Source organism: Eretmochelys imbricata, chromosome 2 (assembly GCF_965152235.1).
Source record: "Eretmochelys imbricata isolate rEreImb1 chromosome 2, rEreImb1.hap1, whole genome shotgun sequence".
Taxonomy (NCBI): domain Eukaryota; kingdom Metazoa; phylum Chordata; order Testudines; family Cheloniidae; genus Eretmochelys; species Eretmochelys imbricata.
Window position 1 is genome coordinate 183,197,111 of NC_135573.1, and position 23,181 is coordinate 183,220,291.

The following is a 23,181-nucleotide window of genomic DNA, read 5'->3' on the forward strand; positions in this document are numbered from 1 at the left end:
ATAATCTGCATGTTGTGCAAGAAGTTGCATATACAAGGTGTGGATCTTTACATTGGGTTTTCACTGTGCCCTTAATTAAAATCAATTACATACAAGTATGTACAAGAAAGAACAAGAAAAAAGTATAATTCACTCACCTAGACAGCAATAATTTACCCTGAAGTTTCAAATCAGCAGCACAATCATCTGATTGACAATTCCTCTCAAAAATAGTCTGTGAAAAACAGAGGAGAAAGCTATTATAGTGGGGGACTCTGGTATAATCAGACTCCTCTTCCCAAAGCAATGTATTTCAGTAAAATTAAGAACACTCGAAGGTCATGATACAAAGTACTGAGGAGCGAAGTTCAAGCGATTCAGAGGCAGTCAAATCTTCTCTTTATCTAGAGCTCTTAGACTCTGTCAGACTGAATTGGAAAGCTCACCAGAAACAGACTCTCATGGCTTTTCTTCAGCACATTCCTGTTTCTGGTCAGGCTATAATCACATCCTAGCCCATATTTTTGGCACTCCTGTTTCTGGTTCCAAATAGTATGAACGAAAAATATATATATATAAATGTGGAAAATAATTGAACGAAACTGTTTCATAACCCTGGGAAAGACTTGGGTTGGTGTAGAGTTTGAGGTACCAGGACATATTCATCAAACCAATTCACTCATCTATAAACAAAGTAAAATTTTACCCATTTGTCATCATGTTGTTTATACTAGCAAAATACATCATTCCTTTAAGCAAAGCATGCAATTCTGACTTTCAAATTACTGACCATTAAAATAATGCCAGAATAACAGAACTACAGTCAAGCCTCTTGAATGTTTGTAAAACCCACTGGGAGTTGACAATGCAGCTATCAAATTAAATGGATTGGGAAAATGAAGAGAGGAAAAGGACCAAGATTCTGCAGCACTGTGCATGGGCACAGAAAGCTTCAGTGGCAACAGAGATGGCACCTTTCCACTAGGTAAGCAAAAGGGCAGGCAGGAGAGGGTACGTGCTTAAGAATGCCACATTCCCCTAAGTGTGGCCAAGTACAGCTTGCTGGCAATTCTCCACATCTAAATGTGGAAGTCAGTGGTCGGTGTATTGGGGATATGACAGGAGCATGTCCACAGTGTCCGACAACAGCATGGATCCATTGAGTCTGTATATCCTGTTAAGAGATTGGGGGAATACGATGACTACTTCTCCCATTGCTTAGAACAGAGACCACTGCCCAATTGCACAGACAACCAGGCCATTTGGGGCAAAGAATTCCATCTCCCTGCATTTTACACATTTCACAACCTCCAACCACTTAAAGACAAAGATCCAAAAAGAGGAACTCAAACAATTATTCATGCAGGACACTTAAAATGCTTGGGATTTCCTTTAGTGTAAACAACATTTTCTGGTACCTCAGTCACATGATACATTATTTCTTAAATAAATAATTTTCAACAACAAATGTAAGGGTACACAGGATTTATGTGGAAAGTATGGAATTATGGGACTAAGATGAGCTGTGGCCCTCAAAATGAGGTACAATCGACTGGCATGTCCCTCTAATCCTCAGAGAAAAAACATTTTCCATGGGTTTTGCTCCCCTGCTCAGAATTTGGCCCTAACTGCTGATGTGTCTAAGTACATTAAAGGTGGTTTGAGCTCTCAAGGAAAAAGGAGCGTTAACTGTAAAATCATCTCACCCTACAGTTTATTTTTTGTATATTGTATCTCTGTAAAATTCAGAAACTTACTAAAAACGTGCCGCATGTCCAAATATATCAGGTGTATTTTAAAAATATAGCATTTTAAGTGAATTTAAGGAACTGGGTAACAATCCCAGACTTTTGTTATTACATCTATTGGCTTGGTTCTTCAAGTCAAAAGAGCAGGTACTAAGTTTCCTACAATTATTGATCAGATAAATCGTTGCCCATTTAAACCACTCAAACCTAAAGCGTAGCAGATGCCTAACTACCTTGCAAACATTAGTAACATTTTCTTATGCCAGAGAAACTCAAACCAACAGCAGTTAAATGCCAGGCGCATCTTCACAGGTATTGTAGTACTGGGGAGGGAGAAGGAAAGATGGTCCAAGCTCCCCAACACAGAACTGTGCAGAGGTGACCCCCTTCTCCTGGGTGGGGGGACGGACACTAAGACCTATGCAGCATCTTTCCCGCAAGTCACGATGGATTGGGAGGGAAAAATTTCCAGTGAGAAACCAGCCATGGGAGCCAGGGAAAATTTAAGCTGGCTGGAACAGACAGAAGCAGCTTCGGCAGGTTGCAGTTGCTGAGGAGCTGGGTGGCTTTTGTGGAAATCTCATTGAAATTGACATGTTCCCACAGAATGTGTCAATTTCAACAAATTGGCATTTCCCAGCAGAAAAACACTCCACCGGAAAATTTCCATCTAGTTCTAGTATTTCTCCTCATAACACCCCTCTGAGGTAGGGCAGTGCTGTTATCCCCATTTTACAGATGGGGAACTGAGGCAAAGAGTGATTTGCCCAAGGCCTCACAGGGATTCTGTGGAAGAGCAGGGAAATGAGCCCAGGTCTCCCAAGTCCCAGACTAGTGCCCTAACCAAACTCCATGTTACTTTCAAAAAACAGAATAAGTACTTAACCTTGGAGTCCTGGCCAATATACCAGCTCATATAAGCAGTGTGCAGTAGTTCAGGATGAACCAACCAAGTTGGATAAAAACAAGGATGGACTGGAACCTTGAGCTAGCCAAACTTTTGTTTAGAAGTTTGAGAAAGGTCACGCTCTTTCCCCTCTTCCCTTTCCCAGTTACTTATCATTTCTGCGAATGTCTCTCTACTTCCTAGTTCTACAAACAGAAGTGGAACGACTTAAATATAGCACCATGAGAAAGTCTGTGTTTGTAGTATTTCTAGCCAAACCTGAAAGAGAAAATATCACAAATCTTGCAACAAATAAAAACATAAAATAAATGAATTCTTGTGAGATCTCAACCCCCAAGAAATTCAGATAAGCATCTGGAAATCTGGGGTCTTCCCCAAAATAAGCCCCAAGCCCTAAAAGTTCTTGGTGTTAGGTTTCAGAAAGAGCTGGGTCCTTCCTTCCTTCTAGGGCAACTGGGCAGCTAACGTGGGAGTCTTGAGGAGAATAGGGAGAAAAAAAGGAGTAACTCCTCAAAACCCAACCTTTTCATTTAGTTTGGATCAGACAATGGTCAGTTCATTCAGAACCAGATTCTGCGACCTTTACCCACTTTGAGCCAACACACCTTGTTCCACATGTAGTCCCATGATGCTACTCAAGATGAGTAAAGGTAGCAGAATCCATCCTTCAGTGACTGGAAATTCAATCTACATTTTTAAAAATCAGGCCAGGTATGTAGGCGCCTAAATGTGGCCCTTATAAGCCTAATTTTAGGCCTCAATTTTTTTAAATCTTGGCCATAAATTTTCAATTTGCCCTTAAAAGCGAAGCTATTCGATTGAAATATCTACTGATCACAAGGTAAAGTAGTAGTTCCTGAAACCACCCAGCCACCCTCCGCTTCACCAGACTGTTTGTGGAACTTTGGCAGTCTGACTGTTGCTCCCATGCTCAGGGTCTAACTGACTGCCATATGTAAGGCTGGGAAGGTGATCAGGTGGGTCATTTGCCAGGACCATCTGGCTATGTCCCACCTGATCATTTCCCTGTCATTGAAGGAACTTTAGGCATTGGTGTACTTCAGTTCCTCCTATTTTCTGCCTGTGGCACATAATAGTTTAATTTCCTGAGTACTGTAACAGTTTGGTCTAATTTTGGTTGTTGGGTTTGTGTGTGAGTGCTCAGTGGTGTTGGTGGCCTGTGATACACAGGAGGTCAGACTGATCTGGTGGTCCCTTCTGGCCTTAAACTCTATGTCCCTATGATAAACTTGTCTATTAAATCAAATATCCCATAGAGTCAGGTGCAAAAGCCTGAATTCAATTCCCTCAAGAAAAGCAATTAACGTTCCTGAAAGCCTTCCAGGATTTAATTACATGCACTGGCTAAAATAAGAACAAATTATTTAGAGAATATGTCTAGGAAAATATTCAAGCAAATTCAATCCAGGGGAGTGAACTCCACAGGGGCTATAAATGATCAGAAGAATCCTCCTATTAAATAAAACAGCCAAGTCAGAACAGTGTGGGTGGCGGGTGCAGGGAAGGGAGGAAGAGGGGTGAAATCAGCTAGGGAGCTCGCCCAGGGCTCCAGGTGTTCCCATGAAGCAGTGTTACACAAAGAAAAGAGCTTCACATTTACAACGGGTTAGCATAGGAAAATGGGGGTGGGGGGGAAAGAATGGCCAGCAATTATTATTTTATTAAACTAAAGCATATAAGAACTCCTCTAATTGGGGAAAGGTGGAGGGAAATGAATTTGTTCAGTGAATGTGCTGAGAGGAAAATTGTGTACCTAAGGCTCAGTACTCATATACTACCATTTATCATATCATCTAAAGCCAAACACAATCGTTTCTCCTTTCCACAAAAGCTGGCTTTGGATTTCAGCAGGGCCTTGCTTTGTATCCTTTGATGAAGCAATAATATATTAAACATGGACATATCTACCTAACAACAACAAAAAGATAGAAAACTGGACAAACAAGAGGAAGAGGTGCTCTCCAAGGAAATTAGCTGTCTGGAAAAAGCTCCCTAACCAAAGCTGCTATCTAGCAATTAGTAAGTATAAATCATCAAGCAAAAAGGTATCTTCATGTTCTTCTGGACCAGATATGGACTGGTCACAGAGCTTGCTTATACACACCAGATGGGTTGATCATAAATGAGGTTAAGATTTTGACACCGTTATTTTTAGTAAAAAAGTCACGGACAGGTCACAGACAAACAAAAATTCACAGAAGCCTGTGACCTGTCCCTGACTTTTATTAAAAATAACCATGACAAAATGGGGTTGACAGGGGGAGGACTGAAGCCCGAGCTGGGGGAGGGGGGAAGCGAAGAGACCCCGAGCCCCACTGAGGAAGACGGGGTCCAGCACCCGTCACCCATGGCGGCTGGGAGCTCCACGGTCCCACCCACTAGCTGACATCTCCGGCCTGCCACCCCGGGGTGGGAAAATGTCACAGAGGTGTCTGAAAGTCATGGAATCAGTGATCTGCCAGGTATGGCTGAAGTTCATTTAAATAAGGTATTTTATGCACAGTGACACCTAGCTGTTGAGCATTATGCTACAGTTTTGCATTCCGTTACATCCACCCTTTAATTTCTATATTCCTACCATTTACAATGTTTACACCATCACACAATCTTTGAAGGTCGGTACATATCAGTCTGTTAAGCAGTTCTGTATCATACCAGTTTTCCAATTACACAACCTGAATGTGTAAGAAATGGTCATCTGGCTGTCCATTAGGTGCAACGACTAGCTGTGGTTGGTTTGGAATCCCTGAGTCGTCGTTTTGTTGTTCTGCATCTGTCATCTGTAGAGTTTGCTCTGCTGATTGTTGTTTCTGAGGAACACAGTGTAGATGTCAATGATTTCTGTTGAACTCTCCACTGTTGTTCTCAATTACATATGATCTGGGTACCAACTTCTTTTTCTTCATGACAGCAGGAGTTGTCCATCCTCTTTCTCTATCCAATATGACATGAACCCAGACACTGGTTCTAAACCTAGCAGGTCTCTGAGAGATAACCGTTGTAAAAGTATGTGTAAGCTGTTAGTCTTTTTATCTGATTTGGCTACTGTTTTCATGTCTGGTCACTCTGGAGACCAAGGTTCTTTTGCAAAGTTGGATCGGTCGTTTTTGCATTTTCTTCCCATCATGAGTTGTGCTGCACTACATCCATTAGCTGCTTCTGGTGTTGATCTGCTGCAGGAAGTTCTTGGCTGCCTGTACACCTCTCAGCCTCTCCACTGACTTGTGGATAATGTGAGATGTTAGTAATATGATCAAAATCATATTTCATTTGGAATCATTTGAATTCTGCTGAAGTGAATTGTGGGCTATTGTCCATCACTAATTGTTCTGGAATACCGAAGTGAGCAAAAGTGTATTTAAGTTTCTCGATAGCACTGCAACATGTTTTGTCTTTCAAGTACATTACTTCTACATACCTAGAAAAATAGTCCACGACTACAAGTTATGATATCCCCGGAATCTCCATAAATCTTCAGCTAGTTTCTTCCAAGGATCCTCAGGAAGAAATGTTTGAACACTGTATGGTACAGCATTGTCTCAAGTTGATTTGGATTGAATCTCTTCTCAAAAGTCCAATATCATCAAATCCTCTGTCAAGTTCTTCCATCTTTCTCACTAGGCCCATCACGGCAGCCATGAGGAGGCTGAGAAGGTTGTCTGTCTTTGATCTTGTGCACTCTGAATGCAAAGGTTTTGTCCTTGTAAGAGGTTTCTGTGATGAACTGGCTCATGCTGTTCTGCATACCTCCAGGGCTAGCCCATGGGCTCAGTTTGGGGGAATGTACGGGGAGCATTACCCACCAAACAGAACGGAGGTGTGGGGTGGGGGCGGGGGGGAGGTCATGCAGGATCACGTGTCACTTCCCCCCACCCCATTTCCGTGAGCAGTGAGCTGCCCTGCAGGGCTTGCTTTGGGAGGGGAGCTCTGTCCTTCCCATGCTGTGCCTCCCCTCTGCCCCTGGCACGTTTCGGCTTGCGGGGAGGGTGACAGAGCAGCTTTTTCTCTGTGCTCCAGGCCCCTGCCTCAGCAGCTGGAAGCTGCCTCCTGTCTCCTAGTGCCTGCTTGTTGCCTGTACAATGGTAAGTCGGGGGGGGGGAGGGAAAGGGGGAGAAAGCAGGGTAAGGAGGGTGGGGTGGGGCAAGAAAGATGGGGAGAAAAGACAGTGGGATAGGGCAGGGGGAAGAGAAGGGGATGGGATGTGGTAGCAGAGAGTGGGCAGAGGAAGGGGGAGGGGATGGGGAAGAGAAGGGGATACAGGAGTGGGCGGGGGGGAAGCAGGGCCCCAGGCATGTAGCAGCCATAGCAGGGAGGTGTCCGCAGCAGCATCAGAGCAGCGACATCGCTGCAGCAGCCGGGGCTGGAGTGGCCGCCAGCAGCAGCTGGGGCTTCCCCGTTAAGCCAGACCATCACCCCCCCCCGCCAGCACCAGCAGCCCAGGTACCCACTGCAGATGGGGAGAGAGAGCGCCAGTGAGCCAAGGCAGGGACACCAGAATGGGGGAGGGGGGGCCAAGGCAGTGCGATGGGGGGAGGAGCAGAAAGGAGGGATGTCTTGGGGGGAAGAGGTGGTGCAGGGGTGGGGCCTCAGGGAGAAGGGGCAGCATGAGGGCAGAGGCTGGGGGCGGGACAGTGCGGCATGGGGGGCGTAGCCATGGTTCGGGCACCTGTGGACCCCCCCCCCCACACACACACTTTTAGGGCATTTCTGCAGCTCCTCAGCCAAGCAAACTGGCTTCAGCATGCACATGCGTGAGCATGTGTGTTTGCACATGCGCTTTACTTTCACCCTGCGGGGGGGGTCGGCGGGGGGGCAAGTCCAGTGACTTGCCAGTACGGGGCTGGGCTGTGGCCGGCTCTGGCCCCCGGAAGGGGCGGGGCTGAGGGAGGTCAGAGCCAGCCCCAGCCCACCCTGTACTGGCAAGTGCCTCCTTCCCCCTCCCCGGGGTAACAGCAGCAGCCGGGGGCTCTGGCAGAGGTTTAAAGGGCCCAGGGCTCCGGCAGCAGGGCTCCAGGGATGGGGCTCCGGCTGCCACTACCGCCCCAGGCCCTTTAAATCATCCCCGGAGCCTGCCGGAGCCCTGGGGAAGGAGCAGTGGGGCTCCAGGGACGATTTAAAGGGCCCAGGGCTCGGCCACCGCTACCGCCCCGGGCCCTTTAAATCGCCACCCCAGCCCCACCGCCGCTACCCCAGGGCTCCGGCAGCGGGGCTCTGGCAGCAATTTAAGGGGCTGGGGGCTCCAACCACTGCTGGGAGCTGCAGGCCCTTTAAATTGAGCCTGGGGAAGTCGATCCACCCCTGTACGGCACACCAGCTCTTGCCAGTACACCATACCGGGGCGTACCGGCTTACTTTCACCTCTGCCCCCTCCCCCCAGCAATATAGCAATCAAACTATACCTATGGGCTAGCCAGAGCTGTGTCAGGTGACTTCAGCTCTGGAAGGGGTTGAAGGTGATTGTATGTCCCTTCTGAGATGACTGTAATTTCAGCTCTCGAGCCAATTTTAAAGTCAATGTCTTGCCACGAATATTCAGTTTCTCTCTCCAGGCAGGTTCTATGTCATCACAAGTGATAGATCCCAGAAACAATAGCTCTTGACTGTCTGCAATATGAGTCAACTCCCTAACTGCTTTGGTGTGGCAAACAGCTGCAAAATGTCCATATTTCATGCATTACACACTGTATGCCTCTGGCTGGACATGCGTCATCTCTTGGGATATGACTTTTTCCACACCTTATACATGTAGGCTGGACTTTGCCTCTCTTAGTCTGGGAATTCTCTCTCCCTGCCTCAGGGATTATGTGCTAATGATTTTTAATACTCAAGTGTCTGTTCACAGTTTCGAAGCTAGTTTCAGGTTTTTTCAAATTGCTCCTACCTTTTGTTCTGACTAATTCTGAGTGCGTTGCTTTCCGTATAGCTGTGGCTTGGGTTAAATTGCTCTTCAGCTGTAGTTGTTGTGAAAGGTTATCATCTGTTAACCCAGTAACCAGCCTGCCTCTGATATATTCATGTTTTGCATTCCTAAAATCAGTTTTCAGCCAATGTATGCAGAGCTCTTGTAACACATTCAACATTTTCTCCCTGGTTCTTGAATTTTCTGGAGAAAACATGCTTTTTCATAAACCACAGTTCTCTGAAGTATAAAGTATACATCAAACATAATCAGAACCCTTTTGTGGTTATCTTTGTTGCTTGTCTTCAGTAAAGCCAAAAGATTTAAAGATATGCTCTTCTTGTTTCCCCGTAGCACAAATTAAAGATGATACCTATATCTCCCCAATTTCTTTGTGGAGTTTGATTGCAGTGTTAAGTCTGGGACAATATTGTTTCTAGTCTGTCCATTCTGAAGGTTTGTCAAAGCTGAAATTTTCTGAGGCATTAAAGAATGGCATGTTGAAGAGATCTTGCACCCTTGGTTGCTTTCTTCCTTCTGTTTCTGTTCTTAGTTAACTCCTGCACCTCTGACTGGGGTATTTCCAGACTCCACAGCTCCTTGCTTATACTGTGATATCCCCAGCAAACGACATTCTGCCTAACTAGGCCTGCTGTCTGTCTCTCCTCAGAAACAGTACATAGTGTAATTGCCACAGTTAAGTTACCACACGTCTTTCCAAACAAGAATATTTAATTCTTAAGGTAAAATTGTAACAGAGAAAACATATTAAAAACAATAAAAGAACCTACACACGTTAATAAGGTTACCAGAGATCACCCCCTTACTCAAAACACAGGCTCTGGCCGATGAACTGTCCTTCAGACTCCACTCCCAAACTTACAGGGCCAAAGGATGCCAGATTCCTTCCAACCCTTCCCAAAGGATTGGGCCCCCCCTTAAAAATCACCTCATAAATCCTCACAGTAAAAATGTTCAGATACCCAGATAAAGTTCAGCGGATTCTTCCTACAATGCCCTGAAAAAATTGTGCAGCTCTAGGTGATTTAAATCCTGTACCCTGTACCTCATATGATGAGGTCATGTTTTTGTCTCCCTGCACACACACACAGTACGGCTGAGCATGAAGGCTATTGTGCTTGGTCTAGCCCTGTGGCTCCCAACCTGCGGCCCAATCAGCACAATGCTGCGGCCCATGTGACATCCTCAAGGCCATACAGGTAATATTGGATGTGGCCCACAATGGTAAATAGGTCTAACCCATGGCCCACTGGTCTAGCGCATGGCTGTTCAACCTGGGGGTCATGAACAGGCATCATGGGATCTCCAGCATGTTGCCCTTTCCATATTGATAAATGGGATGAGGGTCCAACAATGGAAAACCACTGGCCTCGCCCATCATTAAATGAGAATAAGATTACCAAAATATGCATGTCACGCGCTGCAGTCAGTGACCTCCATTAATTATTATTTACGTTCGTTAACTAATAGCAGACATTTCAAAGTTACAATAGAGCTGGACACCTGCTGTTCAAATTCAGCTCTGAACTGGAATCTTTCCCTTTTTTTCCATTCAGAAAAGAACAGGCCAATTCAATCTCAGCCTGAGCCAGTACATACTCAGGGTGGAGTCCTTTTTAGTTTTCCTGGAATGGACAGTGCCCAGTCACTGCCAGTTTAAGGTGGATACTGACCACTGAAACCCATGTCTGTAGAACAGTGGAAAGTCAGATAATTAGAGGTGGGTGGGACTGACTGCTTTAGGAATCCCACACAACCAAGGGGAAGATATTTTTAATTGAGCAAAGGGAGAGGCTCCTGGAGCAAAAGGAACCTTTGACTGAGATCTCTGAAACAATAAGAGTGGAACAGAGTTCTGCAGCCTATATAGTGAGGAAGGATGCTGAGGATATTAGCCTGGAACTCAGGTGACCAGGGCTCAAGTCCCTATTCTGCCACAGACTTCCTAGGAGACCTTGGACCAGTCACTGAGTCTCTCCATGTCTCAGTTTCCCCATCTGCAAAATGGAAACAACAGTACTTCTCGCCTACCTTGATGGGGAATTGCAAGGATAAATACATTAGTATCTGAGTGCCTCCCAATCTTATTTTATAGTAACGCAGGCCATAAAAGTACCCAATATAGATCATTCTAGTCTCAGGCATGACCCATTCTTTAGGCATTAAACAGTTTTCTTCACTACAGAAAGATATGCCAAAAACAGACAGCAAGGAAAACTTAGTCATATTGCTGAGGAGCTCCAGATTGGCAGACGTCAAATACTGTAGCTGACCAATAAAGCCACTCAGGATACTATCTGGTACTGCCATTGTTTTGTCCCCAGCACAGGAAACGTTTGGGTTTTCAAAAAAAATGTCATCATTCACACAAGAGTCTCGTCTAATCCAGCTCAAAGAAAATTCCTTTCCGCCTCACCACTGAGTTTCATCACATTGTCTAATGTATTTATGTTTAACATTGTTCATTTTTTTAATACAAATATTTGCAAAAAATAAAGTTCTCAAAAAACTTTATAAAAGGTGGGCTTTTATTAATAACTCCATTCTAGAAACGGAGAAATTAAGGCACACAGAGGTTCAGCAACTAATCCAAAGTTCCATCATGAGCAAGTGGCAAATTAGGAATAGAGTCCTGGGCCCTGGACTCCAAGTCATGTACTCTACTACCCCGCCTATCTTCATGACCCATGAGCTGTTTTGCTTAAGACAGTTCCTGAAATCTAGAAACATTTGTGTATAAGGCATCAGCTTGGTGGTGAGAGTACAAATATGATGTATCCATTCACACTATAGCAGGTGATTTCATTACACTATTTAAAATAAACTGGGACTTAGCATACCACAACTTAATTCCTAAATGATAGAGGGGGAGATTTTTTTTCCTCCAGGGAATGGAGGTAGCAGAGGATCAGAAGGGGCAACAAGGAAGCTGGTGGAAGGAAGGGAGGCTTCTGAAGTCTTCAATGCGTCAACTATGGGGGAAAACAACATCCTTTGCTTCCCCTCCCCAAATCAACCTGTCATGGATTTTATGTTTGAGAGAGAATGAATTAGCTAACCACTTCCAACCCTCGCAATTGGAATCTTCTCCATTTAATCAGCAGCCACCTGACAATTCAACAAGGTATCTAGATCTAGACCCACACACACATCTATTGCTTTTGCTACCACAACCTATATACTATACCAACCAGAGCTTTTGCTAAGCATCTATACATACAAACACACACCACACAAAGTATCTACAAGTCACCGCAAAATTAGATGTTAGCCTCTGTGCCATGCAGTCCCTTGGGCCAGCTTAATTACATTTTACTTCATTTTGCAAAATCAGAGCCATATTTGAATCACCTACGAAATGTCCAATATAGTTCATCAGAACAGCCTCACACTTTCATGCTTTATCAAGGGCAATTTTTAGCTAAGATTCATTTGCTCAGACCCATCTGAAGTTACTACTTTTAACGACATGATGATCTTGTGTCAGGGATAGGGATGGGTGCACCCTCCAATGCAGCTCATTTAAAATCCCTCCTTGTTTTTCATTCAAATGTTTTGTAGTGCCTAGAGCTAAGGTTAGTCACTTTTAGACATAAATGTGAATGAATGAATAAATACATTTCATACAAGATACCCATCAATGTGTTCATTTAATACCATAGCTCTGTTTAAATGATAGTCAACACATCATTCTCCCACATAGAAAAAAATAACTTATGGGACAAAAAGCTTCACAAGCTTCCTCATAGGATTATGCCATCAGATTTCCATGCTTGTCACTGATGACAGTTACACATGAAGCCTCCTTTAAAGATGATTCCACAATATACCTGCATTTCAAGCAAAAGTTAATACAGCTTGAGGGGGTACTAAATGTATAGCCAAGAGACCATACTCAGCAAGATGGGGGGGGGGGGTTATTGTACTGCCATATGACCCCTTTCTGCATGGGCAGTGGAAGAGCTATGTGCAGACAGGCTCTTAATGTGCAGAGGAGATCACAGCCCTGAAAAATAAACCAAACACCCAGTGGAGGTGACCACTTAAACTCAGCAAAAAGAACAGGAGTACTTATGGCACCTTAGAGACTAACAAATTTATCTGAGCATAAGCTTTCGTGAACTACAGCTCACTTCATCGGAAACTTATGCTCAAATAAATTTGTTAGTCTCTAAAGTGCCACAAGTACTCCTGTTCTTTTTGCAGATGCAGACTAACATCTGCTGCTACTCTGAAACCTCTTAAACTCCCTAAATCTGATTACGTGAATACACATCTGGCTCAATACACAAATCCAGCCACAAGTGGATGTTTGCAATGACTTGTGGCACCAAATAGATCTAGCAGAAGCAAAGCAGATTTCTCAAAGATGGAAGTTTAAACCTCTCTCTCTCTCTGCTTCCAATCATATCTCCTCTACTCCACTGACTTACTACATCAGAGTCCTTTGTTTACTTTTGCCAATCTCAGTGCAAATAAATTTTTCACTTCGCTGGCAACTTGAATTATTTCAGGTGGAACTGAAAATTTTTTAAAAAAATTTCAGTAAAACAAAACATCAGAAAAAAAATCACTTGGAGTCAAAATGAAAATTTAATTTTAAATTTCACATTTTTATATGAAATTTTAAAAAATTTTAACAGCAATTTTGAAAAGAAAAATATGAAACCTTTTGTTTAAACAAACGTCAACATGTTTCATTGTGACATTTTGCATATTTATTTTTAGATTGAATTGAAACAATTCAGCAAAATTGACAAGAATTCTCAACATGTATTGTCAGTGCTGCCCAATCTGCATCTTTTGCCGAAAAACACTTTGTCTAAAAAGATTTGTCCAGCTCTACTTATGCATTTATTCACAAAAATAAGTCATCAGTACTGATTAGAAAACAGCAATTTACAATGTCTTTTTAAAATGACAGTAGTAATATCTTCCATTTGAAAATGTCAGTTTTGACTAGGTTGACAGAATCATGATGATTTTATTCAGGATTTTTGAAAACCAGAGGTCACTGTCCATATAGTATCTAATTACCACAGTGATTGGCACTAATATTACTTACACTTACACTTACACACACACACACACACACACACACACACACACACACACACCCCCTATTGGCCTACATTTTCTAAAGTGACTTTGGATGCTTCAGTTTTTGGGTGCCCAACTTGTTAAAGGGGCCTGATTTTCAGAAAGTGCTGAGTACGCACCTTCTGAAAATTGGAGTCTTTAATGTGTCTCAAGTTCAACTTTCAAAAGTTGAGGAACCCAAAGTCACAAGTTCCTTTGAAAAAGTAGGTCCTTTCATTAGATTAGTTTGATATTACTCTTACTATTATCCTACTTGGTTTTCAAAGATCATTTGTAACTGGGACATGATACAATTTTTTTAAGGTTTCAGAGTAGCAGCCGTGTTAGTCTGTATTCGCAAAAAGAAAAGGAGTACTAGTGGCACCTTAGAGACTAACCAATTTATTTGAGCATAAGCTTTCATTAATTTGGTTAATTTTTTTTAAGTTACACTGCCATTCCTAAAGGCTATTCAGCAGGATTTGATCACTGAAACTGACATAGTAGATCTGAAACACAGCCCCATTTATCAGCTGAGATCACCCTAACTTCAAATCTTTGTCTTCCTCAATTAAGAGATTCAACATCTGGAGGGCACATGGGAAGGGACTGTTAAACTAGCTCTTTTTTCCCCATCCAAATTGCAGCAGAAAACAAGTCAGGAAAATTCTTGAAATGTTTTTTCTTTCTGTGCTTCATAATCTGTATATCTAGCTATTTTAATACTGATCTGACACTGCATCCCAGCGCCCCCGGGTTAGACCTGACCTTCTCATGTTAAATGCAGGTTTTAAAAAAGTGTAACTTAATAAGCCATTCAGTTTTCAGCCACGCTGTATGTGAAAGAGCTCTCTACTATGCAACTAACTCCCACTTTATATCTGCAAGAGTACAATATGCACATATTGGCCATGCAAAGCCTCTTTACAAAAAATATTTCTAAACAACATTGGAGTTAATTCAATTTTTTTAAATTAACTTTTCAAAGTAAAATGCACCTATCTGAATACTGCATATCCATAAATTCAAGCGCTAAAGGCCAAATGGTAGATCAATTCAAAACACACATTTATGTGTCGCAAAGAACGTATCTTTGAATATTTTAGCTAACTTTTAGTTCAATGCCTTTTTAGTTCAATGCCAAAGTTTAGCTAACTTTTAGTTCAATGTCTTTCAACTCAGGGGCCTGCAGATTTGAGCACCATGAAAACTTCAAAAACATATCATCATTATTATTAGTCAGAAGGAAACGTAATGCATGACAATGCATTGCTGAATATATAGTTTTGATAAAGTTTCCAATAGGTTAAAACCAGATCTGACAATCCATTGTTAAATGCCTAGAATGCTGAGAAGCTTCCAGATAAAACAAGTGTTTTACATTGAATTACCTGCCATTTATCATGAGAGTATAACTCTATGAAGATGTTTTTAAAGGATCTTAGCTTTCTAAAGAAAGAGTATTTGAAAACTAAGAAGCTTCTCTTATTCCCAGTGAGGCTAATGAAAAAAGTCCGTTTGCACTGAATGGGAGAAGGATTGGGCCATACCAATATATGGCTACACGTGACTTTTGCTGAAGGAAGTCCCACCATTGTCTAACCAATGCAGCATGGGTAGGGATAACAATTGTGGGGAGCAAACAGTGGCTGCCAGTGTTCTCTACACCACAGAGGCGATATGGTGCTGCTCCTCCAGCAGGTGCAGCACAGAACGCACAGTCCAAGGGGAGAGAGGATGCAGCAGCTTTAAGTGATCTTTGCACCTTCCCAATCCCTGCCTGCTTTGAGGGCTGAAGATCCCCCGGCATAACTTAGACAGCTCTGAAGTTGTGTCTAAATTACAGCCTCCCTGGAATCTCCTGACAGGGCTGCCACTGGCAGCCTCACTTCAGACACACCCTTCAACTCCTAGGGCTCGTTAGGGGCTTTGCAGAAAGCAGCCTTATAGCGGTCTTCTGTGCTGCCTGTGAAAAGGTGAAAATCCTCCCCTGGCAGGAACCAGGGCTTTTAGAGCCCCTTTTCACCATTCCATCTCTTTTACACAGCATGAAGGGGCTGGAATGGGGGGGGGCGGGGTGTAAAGAATCTCACCCCCATGTTACCTAAAGTCACTCAGAGCAGGTCTACAAAACATGGTAGAGCTGCCGTGATACTAGCAAAAGAAAGAAGGAAAGACAGACCTTAGTATGGACAAATGTCTCTCCAGCAGCATACACAAAAAGAAAAGGAGTACTTGTGGCACCTTAGAGACTAACCAATTTATTTGAGCATGAGCTTTAGTGAGCTACAGCTCACTTCATCGGATGCATACTGTGGAAACTGCAGAAGACATTATATACACAGAGACCATGAAACAATACCTCCTCCCACCCCACTCGCCTGCTGGTAATAGCTTATCTAAAGTGATCATCAAGTTGGGCCATTTCCAGCACAAATCCAGGTTTTCTCACCCTCCGCCCCCCCCCAAACTCACTCTCCTGCTGGTAATAGCCCATCCAAAGTGACCACTCTCTTTAAAATGTGTATGATAATCAAGGTGGGCCATTTCCAGCACAAATCCAGGTTCTCACCCCCCCACCCCCATCCAAAAACCACACACACAAACTCACTCTCCTGCTGGTAATAGCTTATCCAAAGTGACCACTCTCCTCACAATGTGTATGAAAATCAAGGTGGGCCATTTCCAGCACAAATACAGGTTTGCTCACCCCCCACCCCCTTTTTTCAAAAAAACACACACACAAAAACTCACTCTCCTGCTGGTAATAGCTTATCCAAAGCGACCACTCTCCCTACAATGTGCATGATAATCAAGGTGGGCCATTTCCAGCACAAATCCAGGTTTTCTCACACTCCCCCCACCCCACACACACAAACTCACACTCCTACTGGCAATAGCTCATCCAAACTGACCACTCTCCTTACAATGTGCATGATAATCAAGGTGGGCCATTTCCAGCATAAATCCAAGTTTAACCAGAACGTCGGGGGTGGGGGAGTAGAAAAAAAACAAGGGGAAATAGGCTACCTTGCATAATGACTTAGCCACTCCCAGTCTCTATTTAAGCCTAAATTAATAGTATCCAATTTGCAAATGAATTCCAATTCAGCAGTTTCTCGCTGGAGTCTGGATTTGAAGTTTTTTTGTAAGATAGCGACCTTCATGTCTGTGATTGCGTGACCAGAGAGATTGAAGTGTTCTCCGACTGGTTTGTGAATGTTATAATTCTTGACATCTGATTTGGGTCCATTTATTCTTTTACGTAGAGACTGTCCAGTTTGACCAATTTGGGTATTGTAGTTGTAAGAATGCTTGATAGAGATCTTGTAGGTGTTTGTCTCTGTCTGAGGGGTTGGAGCAAATGCGTTCTTACAACTACAATACCCACCTGCAGAAGTGAAGAAACAGATTGATAGAGCCAGAAGAGTTCCCAGAAGTCACCTACTACAGGACAGGCCTAACAAAGAAAATAACAGAACACCACTAGCCGTCACCTTCAGCCCCCAACTAAAACCCCTCCAACACATTATTAAGGATCTACAACCTATCCTGAAGGATGACCCAACACTCTCACAAATCTTGGAAGACAGGCCAGTCCTTGCCTACAGACAGCCCCCCAACTTGAAGCAAATACTCACCAGCAACCACATACCACACAACAGAACCACTAACCCAGGAACCTATCCTTGCAACAAAGCCCGTTGCCAACTGTGCCCACATATCTATTCAGGGGACACCATCAAAGGGCCTAATAACATCAGCCACGCTATCAGAGGCTCGTTCACCTGCACATCCACCAACGTGATATATGCAATCATGTGCCAGCAATGCCCCTCTGCCATGTACATTGGTCAAACTGGACAGTCTCTACGTAAAAGAATAAATGGACACAAATCAGATGTCAAGAATTATAACATTCATAAAACAGTCGGAGAACACTTCAATCTCTCTGGTCACGCAATCACAGACATGAAGGTCGCTATCTTACAACAAAAAAACTTCAAATCCAGACTCCAGCAAGAAACTGCTGAATTGGAATTCATTTGCAAATTGGATACTATTAATTTAGGCTTAAATAGAGACTGGGAGTGGCTAAGTCATTATGCAAGGTAGCCTATTTCCCCTTGTTTTTTCCTACCCCCCCCCCCACCGACGTTCTGGTTAAACTTGGATTTATGCTGGAAATGGCCCACCTTGATTATCATGCACATTGTAGGGAGAGTGGTCACTTTGGATGAGCTATTGCCAGCAGGAGAGTGAGTTTGTGTGTGTATGGGGGTGGGGGGGTGAGAAAACCTGGATTTGTGCTGGAAATGGCCCACCTTGATTATCATACACATTTTAAAGAGAGTGGTCACTTTGGATGGGCTATTACCAGCAGGAGAGTGAGTTTGGGGGGGTGGGGGCGGAGGGTGAGAAAACCTGGATTTGTGCTGGAAATGGCCCAACTTGATGATCACTTTAGATAAGCTATTACCAGCAGGAGAGTGGGGTGGGAGGAGGTATTGTTTCATGGTCTCTGTGTATATAATGTCTTCTGCAGTTTCCACAGTATGCATCCGATGAAGTGAGCTGTAGCTCACGAAAGCTCATGCTCAAATAAATTGGTTAGTCTCTAAGGTGCCACAAGTACTCCTTTTCTTTTTGCGAATACAGACTAACACGGCTGTTACTCTGAAACCAGCAGCATACACTTACCCAGCACAACCTAAAATCTGAATTGAAGTAATGGAATGATTTAGGCAAAATGACAAGCTTTGACAACAGTAACACCTCCAGATTGGCGATCACTTCATATGTTTAATTCTGTTGCCAATTCAGAATAGATAACACATCTCTCTCCTTTACTTTGAACAGAGTCATGGAGAAGTGGGGCGCTGGGGGGGGGGGAACCATCAAGGCCTGACCTGATTTCTCTGAGCTATCTTCTTTCCCTTCTTCCAGCGGAGAATGGGCTTGAGAGCAGGTAGTTCCTTCTCTTCCTTTCCCATCACATGTTCCCCCAGACTGTATGCTGCTTCAAACACAATTGGGGATATCACATCTTTGACTCGTCTCTGTAAAAGGAAATGAACAAGAGAATTATTTGCCTGTGACCATCTCAGTAAAAGCATATGTGCACAGGTAAGTAGCAAGAAAGAGAACAGCACATTCAGAACTTATATTAAGATGATGCTGGGAAAGGTAGCTGGCATCTACAGGCAACCCATTCTTTTCATTGCCAAAAATTAATTGATACATTCTACCAGAACTAGGTGGAGGATCAAAACAGTTATAGCGCCATGAAATAGGGCTTCATGGGCTAAATCCTTGTTCTACTGAAGTTTGCTACTCACTTCAATGGAATCAAAATTTGCACTTAAGAAAATACATAAATCAGGCCATTTGGGTGGAACCTAAGGACCTGACGTTAAGAATGAAACATATGGAACAAACCATACATTTTGTGATATTCAGGGGCTTTCAGATCCAGGGCTTTGGGTCTGCGTCATCTCTATTTAAAACCTGTCAGATGCAGAGGCAGCACATCTGTAATGCTGACCCCTCCCATCAGAAAGAGAAAACTTTGTTTTGGCCATGTTGGGAAAATAAGTGGACAGACAGGGCTACAAATGTGAAGGCTTCTCAAGTGCAGTGGTGGAAATTTCATCTTTCACACAATGCCCTGAAATCGACCTTAGCCTGGCAGAAACACCACCTCTGGAAAGAGAGAGAGGGGGTGATTCAATTTCCTTAACCACTGAGTTCTTGGCTTTACTACAAAAAAGACTTGCCAGTTGTATTAAACTGTGCCACGCTACTTATGTTTGGAGGGGACAGCGCCTTAATATGGATTGCTTTCCCTTCGGCATTAAACCAAGGCTACCAAATTCCCGCCCCCACCCCTTGACACTACATACGGAGCCTGAATTCTGTTTTCTGTGAAAAGCTAGGATTAAAGGTTCTTTACCATACTATTTAATATAGTTTTCGGAAACCAGACTTCTGAATATCTGTATGTAGAGAAACGGCGAACATCCCAGATTTTCATAGCCAAATATTTCTCTTGAATGTTTAATTAAAATATTAGTTATGAATTTGATGCATATGAAACTGAGGAAATAAATACACTCCCTTGAGCACATGTAAGCAAAGCTTAGAGACAGGCCAAGCTTCCAGTCCTGACGAGCAAGTGGTAAGAGGTCTTTTCTGAATAGGGGCTGCCAATAATGACAAATGATGTAGCTCTGTGACGCGATTAGCTCTCCAGAGGTGAAGCGCCAGTGCGCTAACCCAGCATTCCAAGTAGCCTATTCAACATCTGTTTCAAGGCAAGCATTAGTGCTTTGCAAATCCTTTGACTGGAACCCAGAAACCTCCTAAAAATCACCTCTGAGTTTAGATTCTAGCCAAGCTCACAAAATATCAGTTCATATCCACAACCATTAGGGACCCGGGTGGATGGGCATTTATACAACCTATTCTACTGTACATCCAAACCTCCAATAAGATCTGCAATGGTTGGTCCACTACCAATCCCTACAAGTATCCCCTGCAGAGTCAGGTTACAGTAACCTAAACTGAGGCTGTAAGCTCTTTGAGGCAGGGACCATTCCTTTACTTTCTCTGTAGATCACCATGAATGCCGATGGTGCTATACTGTATACAAAATGTTAAATAATAAGACTGCCAAAACCTGCATGGCTAATGGAGTTCTAATAAATACCACATATATAATATCTCTTAAAACAATATTGCATGAACATGCAGGCACACTGTATACACATTTAAGAAAGTAAAAGGAGACTATACAGAATAAATCCATATTGTAACAGCAAAACACAAATTCCCAGCCAAATCACCAATCTTACTAAATTGTACCCAACCACCTATGTAAACATACACCAATTAACAGCACAGGTAATGGGATAAAACCTATATTTCTTCCAGCCCTACTAATACAATATGGCAAAATCAAGTTCTTAATGACTACAAAACATTAACATGAACCTTGAGGGTCCAATCCAATGCCCTTTGAAGTCACTGGAAATATTTCTGTTGACTTAAGTGGATGTTGAAGTGTGCCCTTATTGTTCATTGAGGTCTCTTTCTGCTTTCTTTCAGTGATGAAATTGTGACTTCCAGCAGCTAGATTAATTATGTGTGGATATTCCCTCAGCACAGCCCCGGGGAAATACATTTCACATACCCACTTGTCTTTAATTAAAGCTGATAGAGTGAATCCTGCCCAGCTATTAATTACACCACCTGTTCTGCTCTTTCTACTCATATTCTTACAGAGACACTAAAAAGATCTCCTAGAGGATACTTCCATTTAAAACACAGCAAGAAAGCAATTCTCTCTTCAGATTCCACATGTATTTTTCTAGGACATAACTACATAATGATGCTTTGAAAAATGTGACCAAGTACATTAGAAAGATTACTGTTCTTGGATTTAATCTCACTTTGCTCCTTCACTTTGGTACAGCTGAACATTTCATTCCTGGCACTTGAATCATACACGCATGGCACACACCCCAGGTTCCCATTAAGCCCCAAGTGATTCTGATTTCTAAAGGAAACTTGGAAATTTTGATGACAGGTTCGAGGAAAATGCTCCAAAGCCCTTAAATCAAATCAGCTTCATTTTTGTTACTCTTTTAATCACTTCTACAGCTCTACTTTCAATTATTTGTTAACAAAAATCAGGGCCACAAGCAGCTCTGTGGCTTTACCATTTTTCACGACGACACATCTATGCTGAGAAAGTATCAAAAGGCACGGCCATTTTTGCAACTTGAAAAGCACTGCTGACAAATCACAGCCTATAAAAAAAATCCAAAAAGTTTCAGTGGACATCAAAACCACAGTGATAAACAGGGCTTCAGCTGTGTAACTGGGATTAGGAGAAGCAGCAGCAGCAGCAGAAATAACTAGGACTTCTGTTTGTTGGTGTTTATTAATTTAATTTTTCAGGGTTTATTTCTGAGTTGTGTGTAGATGTCCAAAAAATGGGGGAGCTCAGTCTTTGTTTATACTGTAATGAGCAATGTATACTGTAGCATGTATTACAGTATATGTGGCAATGAGTAATCTCTTTGTAATGTTCCTTAGTGTGCTCTAACATAGTACTCTTTCAAACAGCACTGCATTAAAGCACACTAGGGAATGTGTTTTTGTGCACACGAGTGTATATGAACCAATTAATGCGCAACATGTCAGTGTGCTTTAGAAATCACAACCCCATATCCACATTACTGCTCTGTATAGACAAATAACCACTTTCGTTGTTTATTGGACAAACACCAATTTCATTGTTTTAAAATCAGTGGGGTTTTATCAGTGTTTATCGGTTAAAAACTTAATCGCAATCACAAGTCCTATAGTTAAGGATACTTAACGCATACATGCACACACAAAGCCACCTGGAATCCTGGGTAAATATGGATGTGGCTAGCCCATGCTGAAGCCAACACTACCGTGGTTTTACTGCTACTTGTATCCAAGATAGCTAGATTAAAGCTAGCTCGGGTATGTCTATGTGACCTTCCATAATACACCATGATTGCAGTATAGACATACCCACAGTTAGACTGTAAACTTTTGGGGCCAAGGACAATCTCTTCATTATATGTATGTACAGTGCCAAGCACAATGGGGTCCTGGCACTACTACTAATAGCTCTTCATTTCTCTGCTTACTGATACAGCACTGAATATTTAAAGCTCTATACAAAAATAATCTAGTAAACCCTAAAAACAAAGCTAGCTCACTATCATTAGCCATATTTGTGGATGGGGCAAGAGAGAGGTGAACTGATTTGCCCAAGATCACACAGCAAATTCAGATTAAAAAATCCCAAACCCCAGCTTTTGCTCTTTCCTGCAAGCCTGACTGCCTCCTCTGTGGCAATCCCCATATTTGGATAAAGAGGAGTTTCAGTTAGACTGGGTGCGGACAAGCAGTGTTCTACAGCATATTGTATGGAGCACATGGATTTATTCCTAGTACGCATTAGCTCACCGATGAGAACTTTGGACTTCAAAGAAGCAGAGCCTGGGTTTTCAAAGCATCTAGGAATGTAGCAAGGCTGCCTACGTAGTTTCAAAACAACATTATGTTACTGAAAGCTCATACTAACGAAAAGCAGACTGCTCTTTCCTCTCCCAAAACAGCTACCTCAGGGAAATATAAAAATGGTGAGATAAGATCTGAAATCTGGCACTACCATATATCTCTACATTATTTTTTCTGGTTTAGCAGAAGAAAGCAAGTGAATTACACACACACACACACACACACACACACACCCGCCCACCCCTCTCCCTCATTTTCATAGCTGAAACTTTTGTTGGCTTCAATACATCATTTGTATGGGGAAAGTCACTAACAAGCTGGAATGCAAGTGCAGCTAGATGATCACACTGTGACTGTGAACACAGGACTTTTGATTTCAACACATTCCCCAGTAGCTGTAATTTCATTAATATATTTTTTAAAACTCCCTCTCTACAGCAGCAGGTGGTGGCTAGAAGGAATTA

General features: G+C 42.8%; 1 protein-coding gene across 1 annotated transcript in view; it reads right to left on the reverse strand.

Moving 5' to 3' along the window:
• Nucleotides 1-23,181, reverse strand: part of ITGA9 (integrin subunit alpha 9) — a 291,590-nt gene that overhangs the window by 122,873 nt on the left and 145,536 nt on the right. The window contains exons 16-17 of the mRNA XM_077809245.1: nt 18,565-18,714; nt 138-214 (exon numbers count right to left, since the gene is read on the reverse strand). Of these exons, the coding sequence (XP_077665371.1) occupies nt 138-214; nt 18,565-18,714 (227 nt within the window). The remainder of the gene's footprint in view (nt 1-137; nt 215-18,564; nt 18,715-23,181) is intronic.